The following is a 19946-nucleotide window of genomic DNA, read 5'->3' on the forward strand; positions in this document are numbered from 1 at the left end:
CGGACATGACTGAGCACACATGCACAATGTAGAACAAAAGTTTTGTAACAAAAAGTGAACAAAAAGTGAAAAAAGACACAAAAGGCAAGTCCCAAGTTTTACTGTTACAGACATAAAACTAGTCTAGCAATCTGTCCTGAAGTTTCTGAATGTTGAGTCTCAGTTTCTGTACTTACCTTGTTGTTACAGGTAACAGTTCATGTTATGTGGCCCACACTTAAATATGTAACCATTTAATTTTTCAAAGAAATTTTCAAAGTCTCCAAACTCTTAGCAATTATCACAACAGGCTAAAGGAACTCAGTGTCTTCTGAAAAAAAAAAAGCTAGATTAAATGATCTCAAGATCCTCTTCAGCCCCACACATCCTATGATTTTGAATGCTGAAGGTGAGACATGACCAGCAAATAAAACCGCCACTGCCTAAAGACAGCCAATTCTGTCGCAGCAATGGAGTGACTAAACGAGGAAAGGCAATAAAGCAGGGCAAGCAAAGCAGGAGCTCTGGGACAGCCCAGAGGGATGGAGTAGGGAGGGAGGTGGGAAGGGGGTTGAGGATGGGGGGACACGCGTGCACCCGTGGCTGATTCATGTCGATGTATAACAAAAACCACCACAATATGTAAAGCAATTACCCTCCAAGTCAAATAAATTCATTAAAAAAAAAAGAGGAAACGCAATAAACAGGGGGGAAGAGTAAGATCAGAGAAAAGGAATAAGAATTTACTGGGAGGTAGATACTGACAGTGAGCTGTAGCTGAGTAAGAAGGATAAACACCCTTTAAACACCTTTTAAAACAACAACTTTTATCTGGAAGAATTTGGGCGGGGTGGGGGCGGAGTGCAACTCTCCTACAAATTAGTCCCTAAAAATTGGACATCGTAAAAATTAAATCTAAGTCATGCAAAAATAAGCTTAAAATATAACCAAGAAATGGAAGTTTGGACAGGTGACAGAATGTTGGCTAGATGTATAAGTTAATGCCAAAGTCTACAGGCTTAACCACTGGGCTCAACCTCTGTGTCTTCACATCCCCTGAAGACTCCTACATTGAGAAATCCCAGATCTGTCACTGACTCAGTATACCACCATTCTTTAAATCCCAGAGGATACCATATTCTGCATAGCCCCATATATTAACATGCATTCTAAAAACAACAGGCAAGAAAAGAGCTATATAACACAGTACTTTATACACATTTAAAAACCAGTCCTGCACAAGATGTATAGTTGGTTATCATCTACGTGCCTGTCTGACTCCAGTAGCAGGCAGGGAGACATTTTAGCACCAAACAGAAATACTAAGAGGAAGATGAATCTGTAGACCAGAATTTGGGAGAACCGTTCTAGTTCTGGGTAACGCTGTACGTCCCAATTATGTGGAATTACCACACAGTCCTGCAACCAGAGGACCTCTGACCCAGGAAGTCCTTTGTCTCCTTTGCCATGCATGGTACTCAAAGCAGGGGTTTCTATCTCTGCTCTCTAGAACTGTGTTACACATACAGCTGTTTGTATCTGTTTGAAAGGTTCATTGTTTAAGTTCTTTCAAAGTTTTTCCCACTGCTCTGATATCAGAGCTAAAGCTGCCCTTGGTAATATGGCTATTTTTGTTTTCTAATATGTTTAAGTTTCTACGTTTTTCACACTCTAACATTCTCAAAAGTACCACCTCCATCTCCTTTGTGGATTGCTGCCTTGTGGAAGCTAATTTCTTCCAGAGGGAAGAGCAAAGGCTCTGAAGAAGGGAACCACCAGCCTGACCTTGAGGAACACCAGGAGGCCCAGGTGGTTGCAGGGGAGTGAAGGAAAAGAGGGGGAGCACAGTGGGAACGGAAGTCCCAGGGAATCTGCTAGGCGCTGGCTGGTATGTGTATTAAATACCTCTGCGGGCATCACTGGCTCCTGCCAGGGAGGAGAGGCGAGGAAGGAGACTTTCCCCCGAACTCCCTTTTGAACCCTAATCATTTTAAACCATGCGCTGTTTCCCTAAAATTTTTAATAAAGCACCTCATGAAGTCACAGACTTCACAGGTAATTTATATATTACATAATCAGAAACATGAACTTGACTATGCACATAAAAACACACAAGGAAACAATCCTACTAATTGATACAGTTACAGCATAGCTCTGAAGCCTCTCATTCTGATTTATAGTAAATAAATGTAGATGGTCATATATCTGTGTTGAAGCATACTTAAAACAGAAGAATCTCACTATTTATAAAAATCATTTCCCTAATTTTAAAAACCTTTTCAATAGGATTGGCTAAATATCCAACAATTGAGGAATGGGTACATAAATAATTGAATATCCATATAATGAAATACCATGCAGACTGTAATATCTATGCAGGTATTAAAAATTATATTCTCAACAATACTGAAAGTTTCAGAGAAATGTCCCTCAAATAACATCAATGTTAAGTGACAAAGGCAAGACACAAGATGCACATAAAATGAACCTGATTTCTTAAAATATCTCTGAAGTGTACATGCATAGAAAAAATTCTGAAGGGAAACACATAAAATTATAAATTAATCTCATCTCTAGGGTAATATTATTTTCTCCTTTACACTTTTTTTTTTACATCTTGCAAGTTTCCTAAAATTACAATATTTTAATTTTTTTAATTGTAAGCATTTTATAATATTTTAAATAAAGTATGATGAGTAGCCTTATTATGCTAATTAGTAACTAAATCCCATAAGGTAACTTTTGTGACAGTTCAGTCCTCAAGGCACCACTGCCACTCAATAAAAACTGATAAATGGTCACAGTTGACTGAAAAGCCTGAAAAATAAACAAAAAAAGCCTCTATGTGGAAATGTGCAAAATAAACACAATAATGCTCAAGTTCACTACCTAACCACAGAACAACTAAGTTAAATAAAAATTCATTCAAATTCATTAAGAGTTTTAGAATTATAAGCAAAGCAAGGTATTTTTAATTAATTCCCTCTAATCTAGCTGTTTTCAGAAATCTCTTGTGAAGTAAAAGTTGCTCAGACTTCTCCAGGCCAGAACACTGGAGTGGGCAGCCTTTCCCTTCTCCAGGGGGTCTTCCTGACCCAGGAATCGAGCTGGGATCTCTTGCACTGCAGGCGGATTCTTTACCAACTGAGCTATCAGTGATATCAGGGAAGCCTGATAACAGGGAAGAGATTCAGAAATCTCTTGGGAATGCATTATTCCTACGAAAAATGCATCATACTCCTCACAAAATGAAAGATGTTAACCATCATATTATCCACATTCCAGCATTACCAACATGTATTACAACTGCTGGAATGTGTTCAATCTTCTTTATCTAAAATGCAAAGCACAACCACAATTAAAATTCCTGAAGTCTCACCTGAACTATTACTTCAGTTCATCAAAAATAACCACCTAGTCTTATCTTATTCTCGATTAATGAATTTTTCCTTACCTTCAAAATCGCTGCATATGGTGACTGCAGCCATGAAATTAAAAGACGCTTACTCCTTGGAAGGAAAGTTATGACCAACCTAGATAGCATATTAAAAAGCAGAGACATTACTTTGCCAGCAAAGGTCTGTCTGGTCAAGGTTATGGTTTTTCCAGTGGTCATGTATGGATGTGAGAGTTGGCCTGTGAAGAAAGCTGAGCGCCGAAGAATTGATGCTTTTGAACTGTGGTGTTGGAGAAGACTCTTGAGAGTCCCTTGGACTGCAAGCAGATCCAACCAGTCCATCCTAAAGGAGATCAGTCCTGGGTGTTTATTGGAAGGACTGATGCTGAAGCTGAAACTCCAATACTTTGGCCACCTCATTCGAAGAGTTGACTCATTGGAAAAGACCCTGATGCTGGGAGGGATTGGGGGCAGGAGGAAAAGGTGATGACAGAGGATGAGATGGCTGGATGGCATCACCAACTCAATGGCATGAGTTTGAGTAAGCTCTGGGAGTTGGTGATGGACAGGGAGGCCTGGCGTGCTGCGATTCATGGGGTTGCAAAGAGTCGGACACGACTGAGTGACTGAACTGAACTGATGTCCTCAGCTCATGACGGTGGTGGTGGTTTAGTTGCTAAGTTGTGTCTGACTCTGGCAACCCCATGGACTATGGCCCTCCAGGCTCCTCTCTCATGGGATTTCCCAGGCAGTAGCACTGGAGTGGGTTGCCATTTCCTTCTCCAGGGGATCTTCCTGACTCCAGGATTGAACCTAGGTCTCCTGCATTGTAGGTGGTCTCCTACATTGCAGGCAGTCTTTACAACTGAGCCACCTTCATTAAATCACACTTTTTCACACATTTCAAAAGCACCTTTTAAAATTCAGTTCAATCAATATCCAATTTTGAGGCTGCTACTATATTAGTAGGTACTTGATGTACAATATGAAATGGCTGTTCTCAAAGAGCTTATAGTAAGATAACTTTTACATAAAGCAGTGCTACAGAGATATAGAACAGAGTGTGACTGCCTCTAACCATAGGCATAAAATCATAAAAATTTCATGGAGGAGTAGCATTTGATCTGCCCCTTGAAGGATAAAGAGTAGGGTGTCAAAGGTGAAGGTGGGGTACCCCAGGGCAATGGAATCACATGACCCAAGACTGTAAGAGTAAATGGGTGAATTTATAAAATATGGGGGAAGGCAGGGCAAGTATTAATGATACAAGACTGGAAAGCTAGATGGAGCCAAGACATAACTATGTTGAATCATTATTTTATTTTGTAGGAAATGAGAAGCAGCTGAAGGTTTGAGCAAGGAGGTAACATAACTGTGCTTTAGGAAGATTACTCTGGCAGTCTGTGTAGGCTGTGCTGTGTAGTTATTATTTAAAATAGTTGCCATTAACTCCTGTCTCAGAGATAATAGGTTATTAGGATCAAGTGCTACCTAAAGCAGAATTATAGTGGAAAATCGCTCAAGAAATGAAACAGAGTCCTAGCACTAATTATATGACCTTGGACAAATCGTTTCACGTCTCTTAGTCTTTTTTCCTAAAATCATAAATATCTCCTCTACTGTCTCATGAAGCCACTGAAAGGATGAAATGAAAATAGTATGTATGGAAGCCCCCGGAAGGCTTGCTGGTCATAACGTCTCTGTCACAAACACTCAAATCTTCCTTGTAGCATGAAGGCAGATACTACGTAGAGAATGGACTGAATATGTTCCAATTAAACTTTATTTATAATGACAGCTGGATATGGCCATGAGGGCCACAGTTGAATGACCTATGCATACAGAAGCACTGTCCAATAGGTGGATCACATACGGAATTTAATATTTTTCCAGCAACCACATTTAAGAAGGTAAAAAGAAATTGATGAAATGAATTTTAGTATATTTTAATTTAAACAATATATTTTATTTAATCAAAAATACTATCATTTCTACATTTAATCCATTTAGATATTATTAGGGAGATATTTTGGGCTTCCTTGGTGGCTTAGCTGTAAAGAATTCGCCTGCCAATCCAAGAGACACAGGTATGATCCCTGGGATGGGGAGATCCCCTGGAGAAGGAAATAGCAACCCACTCCAGTATTCTTGCCTGGGAAGTCCCACGGACAGACCCTGGTGGGCTACAGTCAATGGGTTGCAGAGAGACAGACATGACTTAGTGACTAAACAGCAGCAGCAAAGGGAGATATTTTACAACTTTTTTGGATGAATCTCCAAAATCTGATGTGTTTTTTTTACACCTTCAGCACATTTCACTCTGACTAGCCACATTTGCAGTGCTCAATAACCACATGTGGGTAGTAGCCACAGGTACCACTGGACAGTATAGTTCTGGAGGCTATTTAAATAAAACTGCTAAACTTTGACAATACAAGCATAAAATAGCACTTTGAACCATAAAAGAAACCATAATCACATAATTGTACTCTACAGAGAAGATGAAAACAAATTATTTTCGAGCTTAAAAAAATAATGTTCTCCTGGGATACCAACAGTTACTGGTTGAGGCCATTTGTTTAAAATGGTTCATTATTAGCAGTATAAGATACTGATATAAAATATGTTGATTAATTTTTATTTCCATAGTTTCGGTTGACCAACATTCTCCCCAGACAAGGAGGAAAAAAACACAAAATATTTGGACAAAAAAATTGTTCTATTTCAAAAGAACTGCTTGTCATTTTTTAGCAAGTATTCAATTTTCTTTTTTTAAAAAAGTTTCTTTTTTAATGGCCATGTTTAGCATATGGGCAAAAATCAGATCACCCAAGAAAATTATTATTAGCTAAAAGCTTACAGTTAGTAGGTAATGGAAAAAACTAGGAGAATAACATTTGCAACCACAGAAAACATTAAGGATTTTCCAACATGTGGTCACTTTTATTTCAAACAATTGCAAACTATGCTGGTCTTCAGTAAACTGTGACCAAAAAGGGAGAGATGCTGGCAGAAAGACAGTCTATCTCAGGAGGGCCTTTAACCCTCACATGTTTGGTGATGACTACAACCTTTCTCAGGTAACATTTTTAAATGCATAAAACAAAACACATTGAATTATAAAAAACCAATTACAGTATACTAAAATACAGTTACCAAAATACTTTAAGAAACAAATCTGTGATATCAGTACAGAAACTTCATTATTAGTTCATACATTGGAATAACAAGACCTAACACATGCCATAATTTCCAAGTGGTGGTGAGGCGAGCATAAACAATACTTCAAGATATGTTCAACAACTGAAATAGCAATATGATTTGAAAATATTCATGGGTTCTATGAACTTCCTTGGCGGCTCAGTGGTAAAGAATCTGCCTGCCCATGCAGGAGACTTAGGTTCGATCCCTGGATTGGGAAGATCCCCTGGAGAAGAAAATGGCAACCCACTCCAGTATTCTTGCCTGGAGAATTCCAAGGAGAGAGGAGCCTGGCAGGGTCACAGAGTCGGACACGACTGAGTGACTAAACACCAACTGGTTACAAGGTCACAGGTACTGCCACTACTAGGGTTTGTTGACTCCATTCATAGCTGAAGGAAATGCTGGGGAAGTGGGTAGGAGGGAGGCTTCAGAGGGAGGGGATATATATATATATATATAGTTATAGTTATGACTGGTTCACGTTGTTGTATGGCAAAAACCAACACAACGTTGTAGAGCAACTATCCTTCAATTAAAAATTAAATTTAAAAAAGAAGGAAATGCTGAGTTCTAGCTAAAGGTATGAGTAAATAAAGATATAATTTTCCACATACAAGTTCACAGGACTCCCCCCCCCCCCCCCCACCAAATTCTATTCAGGTTCAAAATCCCTTTCCCTGAGGGAAAGCAAACTTTTATCATAAGCTCATCAAAAAAAAAAACAAAAAAAAACTTCCTTCAAAGTTCCCCACAAGTATATTTACCTTTCTACCACACATTTTGCTCCTTTTCAGATTAAATAAACCAGTAGTTGTCTTTCAGCCACACCACAACTGGATAATCAGGAAAGAATTCATATCAAGAACTAAAGAAGGTAATATTCTATCAGAGACCATTGTTTTGATAAAAATATGCTGACACAGATTCTCCTTTAACATTCTTAATGATTTTATCTCACAAGTAAGAAAAGCAAATATATCTAAAGATAGGAGGTCCAGATTTTCTAATCTGTCCTATAAATAGCTATACCTTTTATATTAGACTTTGTTCATTTGAAATCAAGCATGTAAACTGCAGAGCTCAAAGAAAATATAGAAAACCCGGAAAAGGTCCATTACAAATACAGGTTGAAAGTTAATATTGATTTTGTTGGTATAAAACCACTACTTGAACCATGAATCTGTAGTTATTAGTGTTGCTAAACCTACAATTTGCATAAAATAGTCTGTAAATACCGTATCTCTTCATTGTTAATTTAAAATTGCTACACGCTGTGCTCTGACCTAATAATTCAGTCAACGGCAGGCTTCAGTAGAAACACCAGGATTCAAGCATGTCCACTTGAAAGTGTCCCATCATGGAACATGAATTAATTATTCTACAACTGTGCTTAACAGCACTTCATAAACTCAAAGCTCCACACAAGTATTCAACATTACTGGGAGAGGAATCATACAGCACTATATTAAATAAAAACCTCCTTCAGTTATAATTGCTAATAACAATGGGTTGCAGAAACACACTTTGTTGTTGCTGATTTTCCTTTTTTATTTTTTATTGAAGTACAGTTGATTGAAACGTACTTTTAAGTTACCACAAATTAGCAATTTATCAAATTTTACTGGTAACACTCAAAAAAAAAAAAAAAAGATACTCCAAACATTAAAAATCTTTTGGATTTACAATAATATATATAAATGTGAACTTAAGAAGAAACTACTAAAAAGTGAGTTAATATGGCTATTTCTGGATAGTGCGATCAAAGGATATTTCTTTTCTCTCTTATACCTTTAGTAGAACTCCCTCCAATTTCTATGACATCCATGTATTACTTCTTTATAATCAAAAAAGCATAAAAATATAATGAACTTACTATCAATTATTTTCCACACAGGTTAAAAAACAGAGAATTACTCATATTGGCATGTACGAGAGAAAAATTTAAGACAGTCTGAGTCCAGACAGTCTGCCTAACAGCTACCACACACTCTGAACTCACTGGGGGCCACTGCATCTCCTCCCAGGGTGGGCAGCTCCTGGCTCTGCTGGCCTCTGGCAGCATCCCCAGACCATCAGAATACACAGCTGTTGCTCTCTCTCGCCTTTATATGGACATAGTCTGTATTCACTGGATTACTGACTAACATGAGCACATGCCAGGAGGTGGAGGCAATCAAGCCACCAGAGAAGCTCTCTGAAGTGAAGTGATAACAGCTAGGCAGCCGCACAGAAACTCTGGCTTCTTTCAGCTGACTAGGACTCGGCATGCATTTGCAGGTACCCAGTTACATCTATTGGACTCATCTTTGGGAGCAAAAGCCACTGGCTTAAGCAAATGATAAATTTAAGCAAATCCATATGTTCGACGAGGATGTGAGGAAAAGAGGCCTATCAGAATCCCCGTTCTTTGGGTGTGTGAACTGGGATAGCCACTCTGGAGAGCAACTTGGCAGTATCTATTCTAATTTAAAATGGTCACCTGTGACTCAGCAATTCTACTTCTCAGAAACTGCTCTAGAGAAATACTCCCACACGTGCACAAACAGGCATACAAGGATGTCCACTGAAGGATCATTTCCGTATGTCTGTTTAAATATTTACTTGGCTGCACCAGGTCTCAGTTGTGGCACTCAGGATCAGCATATGGGATTTAGTTCCCTGACCAGGGACTGAACCCAGATCCCCTAAATTGGGAGTGTGGAGTTTTAGCCACTGGACCACCAGGGAAGTCCCTGAAGGACTGTTTTAAAGAGAGAAAAACTAAATTCAAACAAACAAAAAATACTGACTGTGGGAAGCCAAATAATGAACCCCCCTCAAGATGTCCATATCCTAATCCCTCAAACGGTGAATGTGATCTTAGAGGGCAAAAGGGACTTTGCAGATGGGATTAAATTAAGGATTATCTGGGTGGGCTCTAAATGTAATCATAAGGGTCCTTGTAAAAGGGAAGGAGGAGTCAGTCAGAGCAGAAGGTAGGAAGACAGATCAGAGACGAGGGTGATGTACTTTCAAGTTTTGAGGAAGAAGCCACAAGCCAAGGAAAACAGGTGTCCACTAGAAACAGTGGAAAAGGCCGGGGAATGCATCCTCCCCTAGAACCTCTAAAAGGAAGCACATCTGTCAACGCTTGACTTTAACTCAAGGTGACTCATTTAGGACTTCTGATCTTCAGAAATGTAATAGGTAAATTTGTGTTGTTTTAAGCCACTAGGTTTGTAATAACGTGTTAGCATAGCAACAGGAAACTAACACACCCGTCAACAGGGGAACTGCTCAATAAACTATGGTGTTTCTGGAGTTTTGTGCAGCACTTAAAAAATGTGGTACTATATATATGGACACATAGAAAACCAAAACATTTGAGTTTTTTTTTTAAGAAGTGAGTTATACAAAGATATGTCTAGCATCAAATATTTCATGCAAAAAAGAAAAATAATAAAAAGTGTCACGTATACACACACACAAACATACTTTCAACAATGGTCTTGAAGAGTATGTAAAAAAATTATCATTGTCTTAACTGAGCTGGGGACTAGATGAAGACAGGATTAGTGATGGTAGTCAAAAGGAACTTCAGTTTCCCCAGCATTTTTTGTAAGAATGTATTCATGCGCTGGTTTTTAAAAATATAATGAACACAGAAAAATGTTAAAAATACAGGATCAAAGTAATAGTTATGCATTACTGCAGGTTTCTCTCCTTTGGAAGTAATTATGCATTTGTCCCATAGTTGATCACCTGCTGTTATTTACATTTGTCTACAACCACTGACTAAACATCTTGCAAAGCAGACTACACTCCTTGTATTCACCCCACCACCATCATTTAAAAACAAGCCAGAAAGAGGGGTAAAGGGGAGAGAGAGCATGGGGTATTTGCAGGAACTGACAGTCCTTTTTTTAGAGATCACCACAGGCACCTTCCCAGACTTAGGAAAGAACAGACGCATGACAATTCACCCAGCAGCACTGGTGGTGTTCTGTGACAGCCAATATGGAAGCCAAGAAGACAGATAATAATCAGAACTGATCTATTTAGCAAAAGCCTGGCCATACAATTGGGGGAAAACTGAATGAAGACTATTATCTCATCTGCCAGCCAGATTCCAAACAAACTGAGAAGGAAGAAAATTCCAAAGGGATCATAAACACACCAAAAGAGCACTATACCCACTATTCACTACTAGAAAAAAAAATGTTGATGGGATAGTTTTGCTTTCATATACAACAGGCAGTTAACTCAATATACATAAAATAACTTCAGCAACATAGCACCTTCCAAAGAGAATGTATACACTGTAAGTACATAATCACATCCATCCTTATTTAATCCTTACATTAACCCTATTATTATCTCCCTAGTATGGATGACTAGGCAGCCTAACAATGGTTTTCAAGCCTCGACCCTGGGCTGGAATCAGACAGATCTATTTCAGCCTCGGCATTACTAGTAACTGTATGACCTTCCTCAAGTGACTTCATTTCTGTGCCATGGCTTCCTTATTTGTAAAATAAATAACAATAATACCAACCTCATAAAGTTTCAGTGAGGATTAAATGAGATAATGGGTGGGAAGTGCTTAGCACACAGCCTGGTATGCAATATGCTGACACTGTTGTCCTCCTGGTGGCAGAGGTGGTGGCAATGATGACAGAGATGTTGCAGTGGAAGAAATCAGGGATTAGTAAAGGTAACTGAACTTGCCCAAGGTCAGCAGCTAGTAAGAGTGCAGAGTTAGAATTTCAATCCCAGTATGACTCTTTGAATCTGATTTTAACCTCTAGGCAATACGACCTCCCAAGGTCTTCAGGTACTGAAGTTAGGATAAAGACCGTACTTTATCCTAACTTTGTAGCTAGCCAGCCACACCTAAGAATGTTTTTTTAATTCAAGTATAGCTGATTTACAATGTTGTGCTAATTTCTGCTGCACCGCAAAGTGACTCAGTTATACACGTGTAGACATTCCTTTTTATATTCTTTCACCTGAGAACTTCTGAGCCATTTGCTGAACTGAAAGAACTGTACCAAAATCCAGTGACTCTTATTCCAGTGCTCATTAAATACCTGATAATTAATTCTCTTGGTGAACAAAGGTAGTTTATTCATTTACTCATTAACTCTTCCAACTCTAGAATTTGAATTTCTCTAAAAGTACATAAACACTTTCCAAAGATTTCTGACCAAAGGATAAACAGGTGGCAGTATCCTCCTAGAAGAACAGATCAATATTTATGAATTTAAATATCATCTCATTTCTTAAAAAACTGGAAATAGAACTGCCATATGACCCAGCAATACCACTCCTGGGCATACACACTGAGGAATCCAGATCTGAAAGAGACACGTGCACCCCAATGTTCATCGCAGCACTGTTTATAATAGCCAGGACATGGGAGCAACCTAGATGCCCATCAGCAGACGAATGGATAAGGAAGCTGTGGTACATATACACCATGGAATATTACTCAGCCGTTAAAAAGAATTCATTTGAATCAGTTCTAATGAGATGGATGAAACTGGACCCCATTATACAGAGTGAAGTAAGCCAGAAAGATAAAGAACATTACAGCATACTAACACATATATATGGAATTTAGAAAGATGGTAACGATAACCCTATATGCAAAACAGAAAAAGAGACACAGAAGTACAGAACAGACTTTTGAACTCTGTGGGAGAAGGTGAGGGTGGGATGTTTCAAAAGAACAGCATGTATATTATCTATGGTGAAACAGATCACCAGCCCAGGTGGGATGCATGAGACAAGTGCTCGGGCCTGGTGGGCTGGGAAGACCCAGAGGAATCGGGTGGAGAGGGAGGTAGGATGGGGGACTGGGATGGGGAATACGTGTAACTCTATGGCTGATTCATATCAATGTATGACAAAACCCAAAAAAATAAAAAATAGTAAAATAAATAAATAAATAAATAAATAAATATCATCTCAAAGATTTTACTTGAGTGTAATATAGGTATTCAAAGCCTTGTCTATTTCAGCTGACCACCTCCAAGCCCAAAATGTTCCTTCCCTTATACGACAAGACAAAACCAAACCAAACCAAAGAGCTATTTAGTCTTTTTCACTTCCTAAATAACCTCAATAAAGTATTCTGGGCTTCCATGGTTTTGTTTTAATGAAGTATAACTGGCATACAATAAACTACATAAATTTAAAGTATACAATTTGAAGAGTTTTGACATATGTACACATACAACATGAAATCATCACAATCAAAATAGGGAACATTACTATCAGCCCAAAAATTTCCTCAAGGACCTTTGTAATCCTTTCTTCCAACCCTTCTTGCCTGTCTCCATCCCCAGGCAACCACTGATCTGCTTTCTGTAACTCCAGATTAGTTTACATTTCCTAGAATGTCATATACATCTTACAGTGTGCACTCTGGTAAGACTGGGTTCTTCCACTCAGCATAAATCCATGTTGTCAGTATCAACAGCTCATTCATTTTTATTGCTGAGTAGTACTCCATTGTATGGGTGTACCACACCTGCTTACCCATTCACTTGTTGATAGATGCTTTTATTATTTCCAGTTTTGGCAATCGCAAATAAAGCTGCCCTGAATATACATGTTGAAGTCTTTGAATGGTGTTGGGGGTTGGGGGGGGGTGGCGATGAAGAAAGGGGTCCTAATAAACAAACACAATGAAAAATGAGAAACACTAACCAAAATGCTTGGGTTCAAAATTAATCTAAACTATGGAGTAAAAAATATCTTGGCTACCTTGAGCAAGTCAGTTAGTATCTCTACCAACACCCATATGTATGCCACTTGTCCCCACCTGGAGTTAATAAAGTAAAATGTGACAGGAGGCTGAAATCTTTTGAAACTCCCACAAAGAAACTGAGACCCAGGTTTGATCCCGAGGTTGGAAAGATCCCCTGGAAAAGGAAATGGCAACACCCTCCAGTACTCTTGCCTAGAGAATTCCATAAACGGAGGAGCCTGGTAGGCTACAGTCCATGGGGTGGAAAAGAGTCAGAACTGATGCTTTTTCCTTGTAAATTCCCTTTTGTTAGAAGGAATTAGAACAACTAATGTACTATGAAATGTAATACAAAATAATATTTTGAGTTCAATAATATTTGAGTTGTCATTTTTGAGCTATTGCTTTTTTATTTCTCTTAAATTTATATTTATTTCAATACTTAAAAAATAACTTCCTGCATGGTTTCACTTTTTGCCAACAACATAAAATTAAATACAGATGGCTATTTTAAGGGGCTTCCCTGGTGGCTCAGTGGTAAAGAATTCACCTGCCAACGCAGGAGACGTGGGTTTGATACCTGGGTTGGGAAGATCACCTGGAGAAGGGAATAGCACCCTAGTCCAGTATTCTTGCCTGGGAAATCCCATGGACAGACGAGCCTGGCGGGCTACAGCCCTTGGGGTTCCAAAAGAGTTGGACAGGACTTAGTGACTAAACAACAACAGCTATTTCAAAGGCCAAGAAAGAGCTTCACTCTGCATCTTTAATTCACTCAGAGTAGACTCAAAGTTCCTATTTACCAGGCCCTACTTGATCTGCAGCCCCCACCTCCATCCAATCATTCATTCTCCTCTCCCCTTTTGCTTCCTGGGCTCAGAGATCCACACTAAGGATGCTAAGGCTGCTTCCCTCTCAGTGACTTGGCTCTTGCTGTTCTCTGTCTGGGATGCGCTTCCTCTACTAGCTATATGGTACATTCTCACTACGCCAAAGCCTTTGACTGTGTAGATCACGGTGAACTGCAGAAAATTCTTCAAGAGATGGGAATACCAGATCACCTTACTGACCTCCTCAGAAATTTGTATACAGGTCAAGAAGCAACAGTTAGAACCGGACATGAAATAGACTGGTTTCAAATTGGGAAAGGAGTACATCAAGACTGTATATTGTCACCCTGTTTATTTAACTTATATGCAAAGTACATCATGTGAAATGCTGGGCTGGATGAAGCACGAGCTGGAATCAAGACTGCCAGGAGAAATATCAATAACCTCAGATATGCAGATGATAACACCATTATCACAGAAAGCAAAGGGGAACTAAAGAGCCTCTTGATGAAAGTGAAAGAGGACAGCGAAAAAGCTGGCTTAAAACTCAACATTTAAAACATGAAGATCATGGCATCTGGTCCCATCACTTCATGGCAAATAGTAGGGAAACAATGGAAACTGTGACAGACTTTTATTATCTTGGGTACCAAAATCACTGCAGATGGTGACTGCAGCCATGAAATTAAAAGACGCTTGCTCCCTGGAAGAAAATCTATGACCAACCTACAGAGCATATTAAAAAGCAGAGACATTACTTTGCTGACAAAGGTTCACCTAGTCAAAGCTATGGTTTTTCCAGTAGTCATGAATGGATGTTGAGAGTTGGACCAGAAAGAAAGCTGAGCTCCGAAGAATTGATACTTTTGAATTGTGGTGTTGGGGAAGACTCTTGAGAATCCCTTGGACAGCAAGATCAAACCAGTCAATCCTAAAGGAAATCAACCCTGAACATTCACTGGAAGGACTGATGCTGAAGCTGAAGCTCCAATAATTTAGCCACCTGATATGAAGAACTGACTTCTTAGAAAAGCCCCTGATGCTGGGAAAGATTGAAGGAAGGAGGAGAAGGGGATGACAGAGGATGAGATGATTGGATGGAATCACCGATTCGATGGACACGAGCTTGAGCAAGCTCCAGGAGCTGGTGATGGAGAGGGAAGCCTGCCGTGCTGCAGTCCATGGGGCTGCAAAGAGTCAGACACGACTGAACAACAGAACTAAACTAACACTCTCACTTCCTTCAGGTTTCAAATGCTATCCCAGGCTTTCCTCCCTTGCCCACTGTTTGTAAAATAGAGCCCTCCCCTATCCCCATTACCCTCCATCCCTCTTACCCAGCTACACTTTTCTCCAAAGCACTTACCATTTGACAGAGGATGAGATGGCTGGATGGCATCACCAACTCAATGGACATGAGTTTGAGTAAACTCCGGGAGTTGGTGATGGACAGGGAGGCCTGGCGTGCTGTGATTCATGGGGTCGCTAAGAGTCGGACACGACTGAGCGACTGAACTGAACTGAACTGATACACGTCTTATGTTTAACAATATTTGTTACTGTCTAAGCTGTTGCTGCTGCTGCTAAGTCGCTTCAGTCGTGTCCGACTCTGTACAACCCCATAGACGGCAGCCCACCAAGGCTCCCCCATCCCTGGGATTCTCCAGGCAAGAACACTGGAGTGGGTTGCCATTTCCTTCTCCAATTGTTACTGTCTATATCCCCCACTAAAATAAAAGCTTTTTTAAGAACAAGGATTTTATCTACCCCCTGCTATGCTCACCTCACAACAGTAGGCTCAGCTCACCTCTGAATTCCACAAACACTTGAATGAATTTGTTGATTAAACAGTATTTACTGAAAAATAAACAAACAAAAAACCCTTCTGTTTAGAATTCACAGGGAAGAAAATTTTTTTTAATTCAAATGCCCTGCGACTGCTTAAATTAAAATGCTAAGTTAATGCTGATCTACTTTTCAGGATGGGTTCTTTTTTCAGATTGACATTTAACTTTAAGCCACACTTATAGATGAAAAGAACACTGGAATTTAAAGACAGGAAAGCCAGACTCTAGTCATTTGCCCTGCCATAACTAGCTACGCTGTTGTTGTTGCTGTTCAGTCGCCCAGTAGGATCCGAATCTTTGCGACCCCCTGGGCTGCAGCACGCCAGACCTCCCTGTCCCCCACTATCTCCCAACAGTTTGCCCAAGTTCATGTCCATTGCATCCATGATGCCATCCAGCCATCTCATCCTCTGACGCCCTATTCTCCTTCTGCCCTCAATCTTTCCCAGCATCAGGGATTAGCTTGCTCCCAGCCAAAACGTTTCCTTATCTCAGATAACTTCTCTCTAAAATGAGGTGAAGGAAATTCCTGCCTGTGCAATGGTTAGGGCTCTGTGCTGTCACAGCTGAGGGCCTTGGTTCAATCCCTGGTCAGAGAACTAGGACCCCATAAGCCACACGGTACGTCCAAAATAGATAACAGTTTTTAAAAATGAGATTAGTGTTTGACAGAAAACAACAAAATTCTGTAAAGCAATTATCCTTCAATTAAAAACAAATTTAAAAAATGAGACTGGTTTAAAAAAATTTTTTTTAAATAATAAAATGAGAGAAACAAATATCTCTAAGGTTCCTCCTAAAATTCTGAGACTGTTACAGCTAGTGCAGTCTTATGAAAGTTGCCAATCATAAATCAGTTATGATTTATGAGTCTCATCTTTCTAATTCCAAATTGAAAGATTCTATATAACTATAAAATCCTGTAAAAATTGGTTATTTTTACCCTGATGTACACTAGAAGGTGTGGCCTGGAAGAATATACTACATAGGAGTGGCAGCATTTCAAAAGTTAGGTGCTTTGTTTTGTTTTATTTACCTAGCTGCTTCATGTCTTAGTTGTGGCATGTGGGAGCTAGTTCTCTGACCAAGGACTGATCCTGGGTTCCCTACATTAGGAGCGCAGAGCTCTGGCCACTGACTGCCAGGGAAGTCTCCAAAAGTTAGTTTTTAAAAAGTTAATGAACCTCTAATCTTCCTCAAAATTTAAAATAATCACAAACATGAGCATCATATATACATGATTAGTAGCAGGTATGTTTGCTGAGTTAACGTCAGGCTCTCTTTTCCAGTTATGTGATCCTGAGCAAATTGCATATCTGCTCTGCAGCTTACTTGCCTCATCTGTACATGGATACAATATTTTCAACTGTTAAAACAGGTAACAATATTTAGCTACCAGGATCCTTTTTAAAAAAAACCAAGATCCCTTTGAGAATTTAATAAATGCTTGACACACATGACATACTTAATCAATATTATTATTAAATAAATAAATGTGAATACACCCACACAAAACACAAATCTAACAAAACATTCTTAGCTGCTTCTCCTGATACTATGTTGCCTGTATCACACATGGAAAGAAATGAAAAAAGTTCTGGCTATAGTCAGAAGTGTTTATCACCCATACACATATTGGTGTCTGAGAGGTCAGACAACAAAAAAATGTTTTAAGAGTTTAAAAAAAACTTCCAGGCTAGAGAGGTTCTTTCTTTTAAAATCATTCTTCTGTGGAAATACTTGACAAATACTCAGTACCTTTATACAGTAAACATCTTAGGAAAGCCAACTTCAGATATTTTTAACGGAGGCTACACTTTTTAATCCTAAAAATAAATAAACTACATACATATAAAAATTTTGGGTCTGTGAACTTAGTCTTGAGGAACAAAGAGCTTTCCACATTTCACCTACAAGAGAGCCAATTAAAACCAAAGATTCCACCATCATAGCATAATGCCCCTTGAGCTTTCAAGCAGATAAGACACTCAGACACACCTTGCTTTTTACAGAAAAGGCCCAAATAAGACATGATAAACCTCTAATTCCATGTTAGGAATTCCCTATCAATTTGCACATGCCTTCTTTTGGTGGCTAGACTGTAAAATAAGTCATTAGGAGTTCACAGTGGAAATGCTGCAACCTCAACCTCGAATCCAGACACAAAAATACAGAAGACAGTATTCCCATCTCAGACACATCCAAATGTCTACGCCAACGGGATCTCGTCACTGCCCTTTCCAGAAACACACAGTAATAGGGTTTAATCCATTTCTATAAATGTTCGTTGTGTTGAAAGCCAAAGTGCCTGCAAAACCGCAAAACACAAAAAGATTCCTCACATTCCGTTTATAGCCAACAGACAGGCCAGCCTCTCTGCGCCCTACCCCTGAGAGTCCTCCTTGCGACAATAAGAATTTCGTGCCACCGGATGCTTCCTACACGTCAAAATGTCATCCCGCAAAGTGGAGGGGGTGGGGGGGGGCAGTGCCTGGACCAACCGATCCTGCCGGAGCTCCCACCCCGTGGCAAACACGGGAACCAAGTGAAGTCGGTGCAAAGTTCCCATCCACCCATCATATTTGGTTTCCTTCTGAACCAAAACCCAGCGGCACAACTGCTGAGATTTGCTTTTGCACCTGCCACGCACAGCTCCTAAGCCTGGGCTTCTCCTCGACCCCCACGATCACAGAAAGGCCTCGCGGCCTAAAACGTTCAAGACCCTTGCGAAGAGCGCATTGAGGACCGCCGCAGCATCCCCCTTTGCTGTCCACACAGCCAGCTTGCTTCCCTGACAAAGGCCCCGTGTCAATCCCCGGCAGGACACACAGTAGTTGCTGGAATGCCCATCACCGACTGGCAGCTGCCACTACCTTCCCCCGAGAAAAATAAACAACACACACACGCACGCACACACACACACAGCACTGGAGAATGACAACACAGGGGGAGATGTAAAGCGTTAAAATTAAAAAGACCCCAAAGCTAAGCAGCCTGGGTGTGCCCTGAAAGTGCGTTCGAGGGGCCCGTGGGGGAGGGGAGATAGGGCCCGGGAGGCGGCGGCGGCTCCTCTGGGGCGTGAAGGCAGGGCCGGGTGATGGTCTAATAAAATGTTGGGAGTCGGAATGTTCAAAATGAAACCACAAATGAACCCCCCGGAGGGCCTGAGGCCCCGGATGGTCTGCAGACCAGCGGCGCGGCCCGCACCTGCCTGCCCAGCGCCACCCCCCCCCCCCGGCCTCCCACACACCTGCCGGGGCAGCCTTCTGGGGCCCTCGGGGTACGGGGTGAAGCCGAAAGAAGGCCCGACCCCAGGGGTGCGGGCCGGGTGGGCTAATCTGATGGCAGAGGCCAGGGGGCAGCCTCGCTCACCTCTAGGTCGGTGTCTGCGGCCTCCGGGGCCCCGAGGATCTCGCTGGGCAGCTCGGCCAGGTCGGTGACCCGGATCAGCCCGTCGTGCAGGAAGATGGTCTCCTCCTTCACCGAGAGCCACTGCGCCGAGTCTGCGGCCGCAGCCGCCGCAGCCGCCGCGGCCGCCGACGAGCCCATGGCCCCGGCTGAGGGGTTGGCTGTGAGGAGCAGCCGCTCGGCTCGGCGAGATGCGAGCAGGAGCCGCCGAGTTCACCAGTCCATGGCAGCAGCCGCCGCGCCCGCTACAGCGCCCCGCTCGCCGCCTCGCCCGTGCAGCTCCGCCCTAGGAGGTCCGAGCTGCCATCCTCCCACCCCTGGCCCCGGAGACCCTGGCCCCGCCGCCACCGCCGCTGCCGCCGCCCTGAGGAACAGGATCCGCCTCTGCCGCTTGGCAGCCAACTGTCAGTGAGGCGCCATGTTGGAGGCGGAGGCTCCCGGCATGCCCCGCGGAGCGGACAATACCGGCCCCGCCCACTCGCCTGGCCCCGCCCACCTGTCGAAGGCCCGGGGACAGCCAGGTTGGCTGGACCTCCGCCTAGCCCTTT

The 19946-nt window shown here is 41.3% G+C and overlaps 1 protein-coding gene across 5 annotated transcripts in view; it reads right to left on the reverse strand.

Annotated features, from left to right (window-relative positions):
* Window positions 1-19768, reverse strand: part of HECTD4 (HECT domain E3 ubiquitin protein ligase 4) — a 170985-nt gene extending 151217 nt beyond the window's left edge. For all 5 annotated transcript variants that reach the window (XM_065905048.1, XM_065905046.1, XM_065905047.1 and 2 more), the window contains exon 1: window positions 19363-19768. In XM_065905048.1, the coding sequence (XP_065761120.1) occupies window positions 19363-19539 (177 nt within the window). In that variant the 5' untranslated portion in view covers window positions 19540-19768. The remainder of the gene's footprint in view (window positions 1-19362) is intronic.
* Between the last annotated feature and the right edge of the window lie 178 nt (window positions 19769-19946).

The sequence above is a fragment of the Muntiacus reevesi genome, chromosome 13 (assembly GCF_963930625.1).
Source record: "Muntiacus reevesi chromosome 13, mMunRee1.1, whole genome shotgun sequence".
NCBI classification, from domain to species: Eukaryota; Metazoa; Chordata; class Mammalia; order Artiodactyla; family Cervidae; genus Muntiacus; species Muntiacus reevesi.